This window comes from Ovis canadensis, chromosome 3 (genome assembly GCF_042477335.2).
Source record: "Ovis canadensis isolate MfBH-ARS-UI-01 breed Bighorn chromosome 3, ARS-UI_OviCan_v2, whole genome shotgun sequence".
Taxonomy (NCBI): domain Eukaryota; kingdom Metazoa; phylum Chordata; class Mammalia; order Artiodactyla; family Bovidae; genus Ovis; species Ovis canadensis.
The window spans coordinates 35,787,835-35,802,691 of record NC_091247.1 but is presented as its reverse complement, the minus strand read 5'-3'; the positions used below and the strand labels follow the sequence as shown (position 1 = coordinate 35,802,691).

General features: G+C 36.6%; 1 protein-coding gene across 4 annotated transcripts in view; it reads right to left on the bottom strand.

The window, feature by feature from the left end:
* Window positions 1-14,857, bottom strand: part of SPDYA (speedy/RINGO cell cycle regulator family member A) — a 36,379-nt gene that overhangs the window by 8,935 nt on the left and 12,587 nt on the right. For 3 of the 4 annotated variants that reach the window (XM_069582898.1, XM_069582901.1, XM_069582899.1), the window contains 2 exons: window positions 12,298-12,469; window positions 3,941-4,238 (listed from right to left, as the gene is read on the bottom strand). In XM_069582898.1, coding sequence (XP_069438999.1) covers window positions 3,941-4,238; window positions 12,298-12,469 — 470 coding nt within the window. Of the gene's footprint in view, window positions 1-3,855; window positions 4,239-12,297; window positions 12,470-14,857 lie in introns of those variants that run through there. The other variant, XM_069582900.1, reaches the window with a different exon arrangement.

The following is a 14,857-nucleotide window of genomic DNA, read 5'->3' as shown; positions in this document are numbered from 1 at the left end:
CTAAAGAGTGGAATTACGTCAGACTAAAAAGCTCTCTATGGTATAGGAAACCATCAACAAATGAAAAGGGACCCATAGAATGGGAGAAAACATTTGCAAATCTTATATCTATTAAAGGGTTAATATTCAAAATATATAAAACTCAACAGAAAAAAAAATCCAATCAAAAGATGAGCAGAAGAAATGAACAGACATTTTTCCAAAGAAGACATACCAATGGCCAACAGGTACATGAAAAGGTGTTCAACATCACTAATTAGCAGGGAAATGCTAATTAAATCCACAATGAGCTAACATTTCACACCTGTTAGAATGGCAGTTAACAAGGAATAACAAGTTTTCATAGGGATATGGAGAAAAGGGAACCATTGTGCACTGTTGGATGCAGTCACTACGAAAAATAGTATACAGGCTTCTCAAAAAATTAAAAATAGAACTACCATATGATCCAGCAATTCCACCTCTGGGTATTATCTGAAGGAAACAAAACCACTATCTTGAAAAGATACCTGCATCTCCATGTTCCTTGTAGCATTATTTGCAATAGTCAAGAAATGGAACAGAAACAACCTAACTGTCCATCAACAGATGAATGGATAAAGAAAATAAAATGAGAATATTTTATACACACACACACATCTTTAAAAGAAGAATATTTACCATTTGTGACAACATGGATGGACCTTGAGGGCATTGTGCTAAGTGAAATAATAAATGAGATAGTGAAAGGCAAATACCGTGTGATATCACTTATACGTGGAATCAAAAACTCATAGATACTCCACCAGATGGTGGTTGCCAGAGGCGGCGAGGAAAGGGGCAATGGGTGAAAGTAGAGGAAAGTATAAACTTCCAGTAATAAGATAAATGACAGTGTCTTCCTGGCCCCTAGCTGACTGGGCCCCTTTTCCTGCAGTGCTCTTGAGTCTGATATTGTGGGACAACTCACCCCCACCATGGGAATGAGCTCATGGTAGAGTTTTGCCAAGAGAATGCACTGGTCACAGCAAACACCCTCTTCCAACAAGAAGACCCTACATATGGACATCACCAGATGGTCAACATGGAAATCAGATTGATTATATTCTTTGCAGACAAAGGTGGAGAAGCTCTATACAGTCAGCAAAAACAAGACTGGGAGCTGACTGTGCCTCAGATCATGAGTTCCTTATTGCCAAATTCAAACTTAAATTGAAGAAAGTGGTTTTCTAGGGAACACCACTAGACCATTCAGGTATGACCCAAATCAAATCCCTTACGATTATACAGTGAAAGTGAGAAATAGATTTAAGGGACTAGATCTGATAAGAGTGCCTGATGAACTATGGATGGAGGTTTGTGACATTGTACAGGAGACAGGGATCAAGACCATCCCCAAGAAAAAGAAATGCAAAAAAGGCAAAATGGCTGTCTGAGGAGGCTTTACAAATAGCTTGAAAAGAACAGAAGCGAAGAGTAAAGGAGAAAAGGAAAGATATACCCATTTGAATGCAGAGTTCCAAAGAATAGCAAGAAGAGATAAGAAAGCCTTCCTCAATGATCAACGCAAGGAAATAGAGGAAAACAATAGAATGGGAAAGATAAGAGATATCTTCAAGAAAATTAGAGATACAAGGGAAGATTTCATGCAAAGATGGGCTCAATAAAGGACAGAAATGGTATGGACCTAACAGAAGCAGGAGATATTAAGAAGAGGTGACAAGAATACACAGAAGAACTATACAAAAAAGATCTTCATGACCCAGATAACCACAATGGTGTGATCACTCACCTAGAGCCAGACATCCTGGAATGTGAAGTCAAGTGGGCCTTAGGAAGCATCACTACGAGCAAAGCTAGTGGAGGTGATGAAATTCCAGTTGAGCTATTTCAAATCCTAAAAGATGATGCTGTGAAAGTGCTGCACTCAATATGCCAATAAATTTGGAAAACTCAGCAGTGGCCACAGGACTGGAAAAGGTTAGTTTTCTTTCCAATCCCCAAAGAAAGGCAATGCTAAAGAATGCTCAAACTACCGCACAATTGCATTTATCTCACATGCTAGTAAAGTAATGCTCAAAATTCTCCAACCCAGGCTTCAACAATATGTGAACCGTGAACTTCCAGGTGTTCAAGCTGATTTTAGGAAAGGCAGAGGAACCAGAGATAAATTTGCCAACATCTGCTGGATCATCTAAACATCAAGAGAGTTCCAGAGAAACATCTATTTCTGCTTTGTAGACTATACCAAAGCCTTTGACTGTATGGATCACCACAAACTGTGGAAAATTCTGAAAGAGATGAGAATTCCAGACCACGTGACCTGCCTCCTGAGAAACCTGTATGCAGGTCAGGAAGCAACAGTTAGAACTGGACATGGAACAACAAACTGGTTCCAAATTGGAAAGGAGTACGTCAAGGCTGTATACTGTCACCCTGCTTGTTTAACTTATACGCAGAGTACGTTATGAGAATGCTGCGCTGGATGAAGCACAAGCTGGAATCAAGATTGCCAGGAGAAATATCAATAACCTCAGATATGCAGATGACACCACCCCTATGGTAGAAAGCAAAGAACTAAAGAGCCTCTTGATGAAAGTGAGAGGAGAGTGAAAAAGTTGGCTTAAAGCTCAACATTCAGAAAACTAAGATCATGGCATCTGGTCCCATCATTTCATGGGAAATAGATGGGGAAACAGTGGAAACAGTGTCAGACTTTATTTTTGGGGGCTCCAAAGTCACTGCAGATGGTGATTGCAGCCATGAAATTAAAAGACACTTACTCCTTTGAAGGAAAGCTATGACCAACCTAGACAGCATATTAAAAAGCAGAGACATTACTTTGCCAACAAAGATCTGTCTAGTCAGTGATTTTTCTAGTAGTCATTTATGGGTGCGAGAGTTGGGCTATAAAGAAAGCTGAGCGCAGAATTGATGCTTTTGAACTGTGGTGTTGGAGAAGACTCTTTGAGAGTCCCTTGGACTGCAAGGAGATCCAACCAGTCCATCCTAAAGGAGATCAATCCTGAATATTCATTGGAAGGACTGATGTTGAAGCTGAAATTCCAGTACTTTGGCCACTTGATGCAAAGAACTGACTCATTCAAAAAGACCCTGATGCTGGGAAAGATTGAGGGCAGGAGGAGAAGGCGACGACATAGGTTCAGATGGTTGGATGGCATCACCGATTTGATGGACATGAGTTTGAGTAAGCTCTGGGAGTTGGTGATTGACAGGAAGGCCTGTGTGCTGCAGTCCATGCGGTTGCAAAGAGTCAGACAAGACCGAGTGATTGAACTGACTAATAAGATAAGTTCTGGGGTATAATGTACATCACAGTGACTATAGTTGACAAGATCCTATATTTGAGAGTTGCTAAGACTGAGCGACTGAACTGAACTGAAGAAAATCCTAAAATTAAAAATCCCAAGAAAAAAACAAAAACAAACTATGTGTGGTGATGGATGTTAACTAAAATTGTTAATCATTTTGCAACATCTATTAAATCATTATGTCACCCACCTAAAACTAATACAGTGTTACATGTTACTTTTATTTTAGTTTTTAAAAGTGTGTAAAAGAAACCAAAGTTACTCACTGATAAAGCTGGATGGTGAGATTAGAAGTAAATTTATTTTCTTCTTAAAACTTGCTTTGAATAAAATAAACACCTCAAAGAAAATGGTTCAGGCTCTTAAAACACTTGGGATCCATGGTGAATTAGGTTTTAATTTAACAGAAGTCACGTTAAAAATCTCTTAGTTTAGGTAAGCTACCACAAAACAGATACCAAAACAAAAAGCAGCAACTGAAAAGGGGAAATTTTTCAATACTAATTTAACTCATATTGTTATAGTATAAAATTATTACGTACTGCTGCCTACAAGGACTACATACAGGTCAATAGATAACTTCGATTCATTACTAAGGTGCATAGATCTGCCATATTGCTAAATCATACCTTGAGAATAGCTATAAGCTTGAGAAGTATCAACTATTTTGTCCATTGAGAATGAGTTGTGTGATTCCTGAGAATGTTTCTCCACCACCTCTAGTGTATCACTGGATGAAGATGATGATGAAGACAATCCCAGCCTAACATATCTTCCTTTTTTACCACATAGTGAACAATCTACCGGTGTGGCACTAGGTCCCCGGGGCAGTTGAACTTCATCTCTGTTGTAGTTTCTAACAGCTCCACTGTGATGCACAGAGCGTTCTCGTTGCCATATATAATGGGTTGGAGCAATGGCCATAACCTATAGTGGAAAGCTTTCTTTTAGAATTTTTAATAAGATTTTAAAATTTAGTTAAAGAACAAAAATTATAACTTAAGAAATGCTATCTCTAAAACTAGATCTAAAAAAATGTTTTAAAAAAAGCATCTCCAGATAGGGCAGTATTACCTATAAAGTGATTCATTGCTCGGATCCTTAAGATAACAATTGGTAGGATATTTAAATTATTTCTAACAGGAAATAGAACTGAAGCAACTTTCCAGGTTTTGCTCAGATATTCTAGGTTTGGGAAAGATAATGCCCCCCAAATAATACATCATTCTTAACTTTGGAATGTATTGGGTTGAGAATATTTTTAATTGAGGTTTCCACCTACGTATGTTTATCTTAGCATGTTTGCAATAGCAAGAGATATGGTAAATGAGAACACAGGTAAGTTGCTTAACCTCTCTGTACCTGTTTCTTGTCTGTAGTATGGAGAGAATACTGTCTATTTTAGCAGGTTGTTGCAAGTATTAGATGAGGAATTATTTAGAAAGTACTGAAGATTCTACACTACATGTCAGACACTGTTCTCTAAGGTGTGTTAGATAAGGTACTGCCTTTAGAGTCGGGATAGACTTAGTTTCTTATCCTGGCTCTGCCACTTGCTAGCTGTATGATGCTAGTTACTTAACCTTTAGGAGCCTCAATTTCTTCATATCTAAAACTGGGGATACTATCTGCTTCATAGGATTGTCCTGAAGGTTAAATATGTATAAAATCCTTATCACACAGTAAACATCTGGCCAATGAAAGCAAATGATAGCCATTTAAGAAGACAAGCTAGGGAAATGTACCTACCTGCTGACCTCATGGTGTCTAAAACTTCAAAACAGAATGTTAGATAGAATGTTACTTCTAAACAAAAAAAAATGTTTAGTTGCAGTTATCAATGACCCAAGGTAAATTAGAATTGTAGAATTTGAGAGCTAGACAGTGCTTTTAAAAAATATTTAAGTTTCTGGACAAAACTATAATTCAAAAAGATAGACAGTGCTTTATTAATTGCCTAGTCAAGTGATTTTTCAGACTGGTTTGAGGAGCCCTTGGTTTCACAGACAACGCTGGGGATCCCAGGAGGAGCTAAGGGAAGACAGAGAAGCTCGGAGAACCTCAATTTGGGAGATCATATAAAATTCTTTTGGAAAGAAGCTTTTGTTGTTAAGAATGAAAACCTTAACTGCACCCCCCACCCCCAGTCCCGGTTAAAGCCAAATCCCTCAGAAAATAGGGTTATTGCAGTTATTGTCTCATTCAAGGCAATGAATAAAGAATACTAGCTATGCTAACTTTATGACAGTTTCTTTTAATTTTAAACTTTTTATTTTGTATTAGGGTGTAGCCAGTTAACAATGTGATAGTTTTAGGTGAATAGCAAAGGGACTCAGCCATCCATATATGTGTATCCATTCTCCCCCAAACTTCCCTTCCATCCACAGTGCCATATAACTTGAGCAGAGTTCCATGTAGCTATGCTAATTTTTAAAGTGTACTTTAGGATTGGATTTATTTTATAATCTACTTCTTAAATCCTTGAAAAAAGTTTTCAACCAAAGACACATAATTAAAGTTATATATCTTTTAAAAGGCAGAATAAAGATGTTAACTGTAAAGATATATATTTCTAGGACAATGTAAAATTTGTTAAGAAATACACAAGGTGAGGAAGTAAAATGTCAATTTTCCTTATTCCTTCCAAATTTGTCTATAATTTTTCCTCAGTATTTCTCTATTTCCCATATCTGGAATGGCCTTTCCCTTTATTTGTCTTAGCATTGCTTTTCCTTCAATGCCTGGCATAAAGCCCACCTTTCTAGAAACTCCAGGTTTCAAATTTTGTTTTATTGTTAATCCTATATTAGGACTCAGCATATAAATGTTAGTACTCAGATATCTTTTTATGCATGTAACCCCTTCTGGACAGGAACAGCTTCTTGTACATTGCTCTCTCAAATGCCCTCTCCACAAATGTGAAAGTGAAAGTTGCTCAGTTGTGTCTGACTCTTTGTGACCCTATGGACTATACAGTCCATGGAATTCTCCAGGCCAGAATACTGGAGTGGTAGCCAGCTCCCTTCTCCACAACAGTACACAGTCATTAAATATTTCTTAATAATAGATGAAAATAAGAAATTAAGAGGCCACTGACATTACTAGCCTTCAACAATATAACTTTTGTAGGAACCCTACAGCAAAGTCTAATGAAGAGAGCAGAGGGAACTATGAAGTAAAGGGAACTCTGAAGCAAAGGGCACAATATAGATGATTTGATATTGTTCTTTCTGCAATAAACTAGGCATCACAGTCTCTCCACATGCTAACCCAGAGAAGTGCAGGCAAGTGCACACTCTTTTAAATATATATAAAGTCTACATATATTTTGCACACACATTAGAATGTTACAGTGATAACAACAGTGAATTAAAAAGAAAACTGTACCAGTCAAAAAAGCAAGATTTTGGTCTTAATTCTATTTAGTTCCTATGATCTTAGGTAAATTAATTGCATTAACTTTCTGAGCCACAAGGCCTTTTATATATAAGGAAATAGGTCACTTAGAGTTATCAAATTCTACAATTCTATGAAAGTGACTTCTCTGAAGCATCAGTAGCACTTGACCTATCAGAAACATTATCCTAGTTTTTTTTTTTTTTTTAACTTCATCTCACTCTTCTGTTATTTTTAGTGATCTCTTGGTGGGGGGTGGAGGTGAGCTTTAGTGAGTTTTTAAAATTTAATATTTGGCTGTTTTTCTCTCTATACATTCTACTTCTCTGTGATCTCAAGCGGCAGTAAAATATAAGGTGTTAAAAGCAATGACTCTCGAGTTAGACTGCCTAGGTTTGAATACTGGTGTGCTGCTTTTCTAATTGTGTGACCTTGGAGAAGTCATTTAGTCTCTCTGTGCCTGTTTCCTTATCTGGATTACCTAGTTAGCTGTAAGAATTGTGAGAGTTAACACATGTGCAGTACTGAGACCACTGCTCAGAAAGTATTAACATTACTTTCATTGTAGATCTTTTATCTACTACCAAACTTTAAACATCACTTAATGAAATGACAGATGTCAGAGAACACAGAACATTGGGAAACCATCAGATGTGAAGTCAAGCTCTGTTCTGCCGTTTAACTATGTATGATCTTGAGCAAATTTCAACCTCCGTGGTCCTCAGTTTCATCAGTTATAAAATGAGAATGCTACAATCTTCAAAAGCACTTTTGTGAGGATAAGAAGCTAATTTAAATGAAAATATAAATTTGTAAAGCACAATGCTAATGTATAGTATAATTATTGTAAGCCAGTTTGTAGCTAGTATTGTAACTTGCATTTATTTTCAGATACGTGACTAAAAAATCGGTTGGCAGTGTGCCAGTACTGGGCTCTTAGTAACAAATGCATAGAACACTTAACTAAATTTCTTAGCATGTATCCCCACCCCCCACCCCCCCAAAAAAATTATATATCTGGATATCTGGATAAGGGTCAGTGCTAAGGCTACTCAGTAAAGAATTGTTCCATAGTCTTGTTTACTTTTAATGTTTTTTTATTGAAGTACAGTTGATTCACAGTGTTTCAGGTGTACAGCAAAGTGATGCAGTTGTACACTTTCTCAGATTATCTTCCATTATTGATTATTACAAGATACTGAATGGAGTTTCCTTGTTATATAGTAGAGGTCCTTGTTGGTTTTCATGGATAAGAAAATATGAAAAAGAAATGGAAGCTTCAAGTTTCATTGTGTCAGTCAGTTGTATTTACTGAGTACTTACTATAAGTCAGGCACTGTTCTAGATACTGTACACGTAATAAGGACAGAATAAAGACCCTCTTGGGGACTTCCCTGGCAGTCCAGTGATTAGGACCTAACACTTTCACTGCCAAGGGCTCAGGTTCAATCCCTGGTTGAGGGATCTAAGACTCTGCAACCTGCACAATGCAGCCAAAAAAAAAGAGACCTTCTTGGAATTTGTATTTAGTAGGGGGAATAGACATCAGCAAGGTAAGTAAGTAAAATAGAGTGTTATACAATGGCTAAGTGTTGTGAGGAAAACCAGGAAAAGGAGTAGAGAGTAATAGAGGGATGTGTACTACTTGCTATTTTACCAGCTTTATTGAGATATAACTCAGATATCATACAATTCACTGGTTTAAAGTACAGAATTCAATGGCTTTTGATATCTTCAGGGTAGCACAATGATTACCACAATCAATTTTAGTACATTTTCATCACTTCATAGAGAAGGCAGTCACACTCCATTCCTCCCTCCCTTCAGCCTCAGGCAACCACTTTCTATGATTTTGGATTTATGTATTCTTCAGAGCTGATGTAAATGAACTACGTGGCTCTCTGAGGACTGGCTTCTTTCACTTGCATAAGGTTTTCAGCATTCATCCACTTTGTAGCATGTATCGATCCTTCATTGCTTTTAATTGCCACGTAATATATCATTGTATTGATATTTTGTCTATCCATTTGTTAGCTGCTGGACATTTCAGTTGTTTTTACAACTATTGACTATTATGAATAAGGCCGCTTGCTATAAACATTCCTGTTGAAGTTTTCAAAAAAATATCTATTTATTTTTGGCTGTGCTGAGTCTTCATTGCTATACGTTCTCTAGTTCCAGCGAGCAGAAGCTACTCTCTAGTCGTGGAGCATGGGCTTCTCACCGTGGTGGCTTCTCTTGCGGCAGTGCACAGGTTCGAAGGGCACGTGGGCTTCAGTAGCTGCTGCTCCTGGGCTGCAGAGTGCAAGCTCAGTAGTTGCGGCACACGAGCTTAGTTGCTCCATGGCATGTGGGATCTTCCTGGACCAGGGATCAAACTGGGATCCCTTACATTGTAAGGTGGATTCTTAACCACTGGACCACCAGGAAAGCCCCATGTACAAGTTTTTGTGGGAACACAATTTTCATTTCTTTAGAGTATAAAACTAAGAGTGGAATTGCTGGGTCATATGGTCTCTGTTAAGCTTTTTTGAGGAAGTGCCAGACTGTTAAGCAACTAAATGATTTTACACTCCCACCAGAAGTGAAAGTTCCAATTTCTCCACATCCTTGTCAACATGTTATTATCAGTCTTTTTTTTTAAATTGTAGCCTTCCTCGTGCATGTAAAGAAATATCTCCTTGATTTTGATTTTACATTTTTCTGATGGCTGTTGAGCATCTATTCATGTGCTTTTTTGCCCATCTGAATATCTTTTTTGAAGAAATGTGTATTCAGATCTTTTGCCCTTTAGAAAATTGGGTTGTCTCTTTACTTCTGAGTTTTAAGAGCTGTTTATATATTTTAGATACAAGTACCTTATAAGATAGATGATTTGCAAAGATTTTCTTCCCGTTTCTGGGCTGTCTCTTCACTTTCTTAATGGTGCCCTTTGAAGAACAAAATTTTTAAATTTTGATGATGCTCATTTTTTAATCTGTATTTTCTATTCTTGCTTGTGCTTCTGGTTATTACATCTAAGAAACCTAATCCAAGGTCATGAAGATTTAACACCTATGTTTTAAGAATTTTATAGTTTTTAGATCTTAAACATAGGTCTTTGATCCATTTGAGTTAGTTTTTATATATAATATGAAGCAGGGGTCCAGGTGCTTTCTTTTGCATGTGGACATCCAGTTGCTTCAGCACAATTTGTTGAAAAGATTATTCTTGCCCCACTGAGTTTTCTTGGTATCCTTGCCAAAAGTCAATTGAACATAAATTTCTGGACTCTTCAATTTTTATTCCATTGAGGGAGATACTATGCAATATAGGGCGGTAAGGAATGATTTCTCTGAGGTGACACTTAGCAGAGTTCTGCATGAAGTGAGGAAGTGAAGCATACTAACTAATACCTAACTAATAGGAATGGCAAGTGCAAAGACTCCAAGGTGGGAGCGTCCTTGATGAATCTGAGGAATAGCTAGAAGGCCAGTGTGGTTGAAGTGAAGTGAACAAAGCTGGGAGATAAAGTCAACGAAATAAGGGAAGAGAGCTGGCAGACCATGTGGAGCAAGATAAGGATGTTGACTTTTGCTCTGTGAGATGAGAAACCTCTGAAGGTTTTTGAGTAGAGGAGACATGATTTGATTTCCTAAAAGATTTACTCTGGCTGCTATGAAGAATACACCATAGAGAGAAAGACTGTGAGGGAGTCTATTTGGAAAGTTATGGAAATAGTTGAGGCAAGAGATGACAAAGTAGGGTTTAGTGGCGGAGGTGAGAAATGGTGGGACGCTGGATATTTCTTTAAGGTATAGATCTGAAAAAAAAAAAACAAACCTAGGGTGACAGTTTTTGGCCAACAACTAGAATGATGAAGTTACTGTTTATTGACATTATTAAGATTGTAGGAGGAGCAAGTGTGGAGGTCTGTGTAGGAGAATAAAAAACTCAATTTTCAACATGTTAAGTCTGAGGTATCTACTAGATAATGAAATATGAAGTAGGAAATTAGATATGCCAATCTGGAATTAGGGGAGAACTCTGTTAGTTCTTAGTGCTGAAGCCTTGAGAGACTGAACTTTTCTGTAAATCCCACTGACATTTTCAGTGTCAGTGAAATGAGTGAAAAAGTCAGTGAAAAATCAGTGAAAAAGTCATTACAACAACTGACTTTTCAGGTGTCTAAAACACTGTAGTCTTTTATAAGCCACATCATTCTCTAACAGTCTGGTGCCAGCAACCAAGGTAATTCCAGCTCCAACGGAATAAAACTGTTGTAGTTTAAATGTGAGTCATTGTATTTTAGGAGTGGTGGGCAGTCTACCATGAGGAAGCATTGCCTATCCTGACCTCTTGCCTCCAGTGCCTCCTCCAATGCACTTGGCTGAGTGTTGCATGGAGCCTGAAGCATTTACTTTGATAAAATCAGAGTGTTCAAATAAGGGCACTATCATACCAAGGATGGCAACAGGTGCACAAATTACCCACTCCTGACCTGGGGAAGCTGTGACAAAAAGTAACAAGACAGGAATTTTTCAATGCCCTGTAATTGGAATGAGTCCTTTAAATTCATTAATGAAGATCCACTAATGGAAGGGAGGTAGTCGTACATACTCATCCTTTCATATTTTTCTACTGAATATAATCATGTGCTGTACAGTCTTCTAAGTTATTTCTGAATCTTTGCATTTCTCCCAATATTCAACAATTCTAATTTAATCCAAAACCATGTATAACTTCTATAACTTCATCTCATTAATAAATATAATGAACAAGATTAGTTCTGGACAGAGTTCTGTGACACACCTCTAAAGTCTTCCCTCAGGTTAGACACTAATCCATTATTTGGCTTCTCTGGCCTGTAGTCATTAAACTAGATATGACTTCATTTAATTACAGCATTATCTGCCCAGACTTTTCTGAACTAGTTCTGGCTTATATTAATTAACTTAATTACATGAACTAGTTACTGCCTTCCATTAATTTTCTACTCTAATATTTTTAGTTTGAAACATTAACCTTCTTTACTGAAAACCAGAACATCAGATAAAATGACTGATCTTTTAATTTAGTGTTTTTCTGCTTTACATTAATAGAATCTGTCATCAAGGAAACTTACTTTAGGTATGCTATATGAACAGAGGTATAGTTTTAAAGCTTATTTAAATTTATTTAAATTTTAATACCACACTGTTTATATTTCAACCTTGTGAATGTGAAATTTTGATACTTTAGTGGAAATTATTTAATAGAAATTATTATTCAGCTCCAATGTTATTACCCTGAGGTACTTTGGAATGCGCACACTATTTCTTCCTAATATATTGGTGATCTTTTAGAGAAGAGAAATACACTAAAATAAAAATACTTTCTATGGAAGTAGGCTGTTCAGAAAAAAAGAAATGACACTTTTAAATTATTGTGCTATAAATTTAAAATATCAACATTTTAATATACAAGTTGTACTCATGGTAATCATCAAGGTTAGCAGCTTACCCTTCATTTACAAAAAATGAAGCATTAGAAGCACATTGAAAAACAAGACAGGGAAAATTACATAAAGAGAAGACAGAGATTATATGTATAAAGCATTTAAAAATCTTACCTCCTCACAGCATCGCCTGCTTACAATAGCCCTATAGTCAATTCTATCCCAGAGTTGGTCCCTTAACTTTAAGAAGTCAGGGAATAATTTTCTCCAGTTTTTCCCTAAAGCCCATGGAAAAATTTCATATTTGGATTCTTCTTCATCTTCTTCAACTGTATTAGCAAGATACCTAAAAAAGAAGACCAACAACTCAAAAAAGAAATGAGTAAAGGACAGGAAGAGAGTTTATGCACATACAAAAAAATCCAGCTTGTTTATAAACACGGTAACAGATATTCAAGCCTTATGAATGATTAAAGAAATGTATATAAAAATTAGAGATACAATGAATTTTACATTGTTGAGTTCTGGATATTTTTATATTCCTATAAATTTTGAGTTTTGCTCTAGGATGCAGTTATTGAAACAGTCTGATCCTTTCAAGTCTTGATTTGTCAGATGGATCTGGAGCAATGTTCAGTTTGGGGCTAATTACTCCCCACTAGGGCAAGATGTTTCCAAGTACCCTACTCAGTACTGAATTATTCAGTGTGAACTGGAAGTTTTTTCAGCCTGGCTGGTGTGAACAGGCACTATTTGAGCCGTGGGCAAATGTTAGCACTGTGTTCCCTCTAACCTTTTCTTATGGTCTTTCTCTACACTCAAATACCTGAGGGGGATTAGGCATGCACAAAAGTAGGAAAACAGGACAGATAAGAAGAATCATCATTAGCCAATCAAAACTGACTGATATATGGTAGAAGTAACAGACAAAGACACTAAAACAGTTACAGTTATTCTAGATGTTCAAAAGGACAAGTAGACACATTGAAAGTATACTTCTAGAGATGAAAACTTTGTGTATAATGAAAATTACACTGAGTGAGGGTAACATCAGATTAAATGTCATGGAAGGAAAGATTTGTGCACTGAAGACATAGCAATATAAACTATCCAAAAGAAACATAATGAGAAAATGAAACAAAAATAATGAAGAGCATTAATAAGCTGTGAGACAACTTCAAGTAGCTTAATAAAGGTGAAACTGGAATCCCTAAAGGGTGGTGGGTGGACAGAAAAAACACCTGAAGAAATAATTACTGAAAAATTTTGAAATTTGATGAAAACTATAAACCCACAAAGAAGCTGAATAAACTCCAAAGCACAAAACATATAGAAAATTACACCAAAACATATCATAATTAACTGCTTGCTGCTACTGCTGCTAAGTCGCTTCAGTCGTGTCCAACTCTATGCTCTATCCTATAGACGGCAGCCCACCAGGCTCCCCCGTCCCTGGGATTCTCCAGGCAAGAACACTGGAGTGGGTTGCCATTTCCTTCCCCAATGTATGAAAGTAAAAAGTGAAAGTGAAGTCGCTCAGTTGTGTCTGACTCTTAGCGACCCCATGGACTGCAGCCCACCAGGTTCCTCCGTCCATGGGATTTTCCAGGCAAGAGTACTGGAGTGGGGTGCCATTGCCTTCTCTGATTAATTGCTTACGGCCAGTGATATAGAGAAAATCTTAAAAGCAGTCAGAGAAAAAAATAGACACATTAAATTATACAGGAATAGAGATAAGGATGAAGCAGATTTCTCACTGGAAACAATGCAAGGTCCATAGATGATTTTCTAAGAAAAAAAAGGCAACTTGTAATAAAAGGATTTACAAAACATATAAGGGAACAAGGCAGAATGAACAGAAACAGGCTGTGAAGTGTGAAGATACTGGAAAAATAGACAAACACCCAATAAAAGGGGGTCTTAAAGCAAACAGAAAGGTAGGCAAATGATCCCAAGTGGAAGGTGTGAGATGCAAGAAGTAACAGTAATGAAAGATATATAAATATGTGGGTAAATCTAAACAAATGTTGAATTTATAAAACAACAATAATAATATCTAACTTTTTAGAGAGCATCATGTAGAACTAATGGAATTGTAAGATAAGAGAACAGAAACTGGGTCTTGTAATTAAAAATAACTAGGGTAATTGCTGAAAGAATAGGTGTAGAATGTAAGATTTCCAAAGAAGTAGAGGAAAAAAGGTGTCAAAGGTAAAAATTTTTAAATCTCAGTTAAAAAAAAGATAAAAATGGAGGGGAAAGAAGAAAGAGAAAAAAAATGCAATATTTACAAAGTACACAACAAGATGGTGGGAAAAAATGCAAATATATAAGAAACAAGAGTATTTTTTTCTGTAGTGAAAGTGAACTACAGCTACACATATCAATAGAAATTAGTCTCAGAATAATATCATAAAGCAAATGAAGGAATTTACAGAAGACACGTACATATAATTTTTATTGTATAGCCCCCAAATAGGAATAACCAAATAATATATTATTTAGAGGTATATACATAGAATAAAGGAAAGCAAAAAAATGATAACTTGCGGAAGGAAGAGGCTCTAATTGGGAAACTGTGCTGTGAGCTTCTAAGATTCTGGTAATGTTCTATTCTTAAGTCAGGGGTACATGAATGTTTGTTTTGCTTTTATTCTTTCACACACACATACATATACACTCCAATCACTCTTCTGTAGATATTTCATGTTAAAAAAATTTTAAAAGCACACAC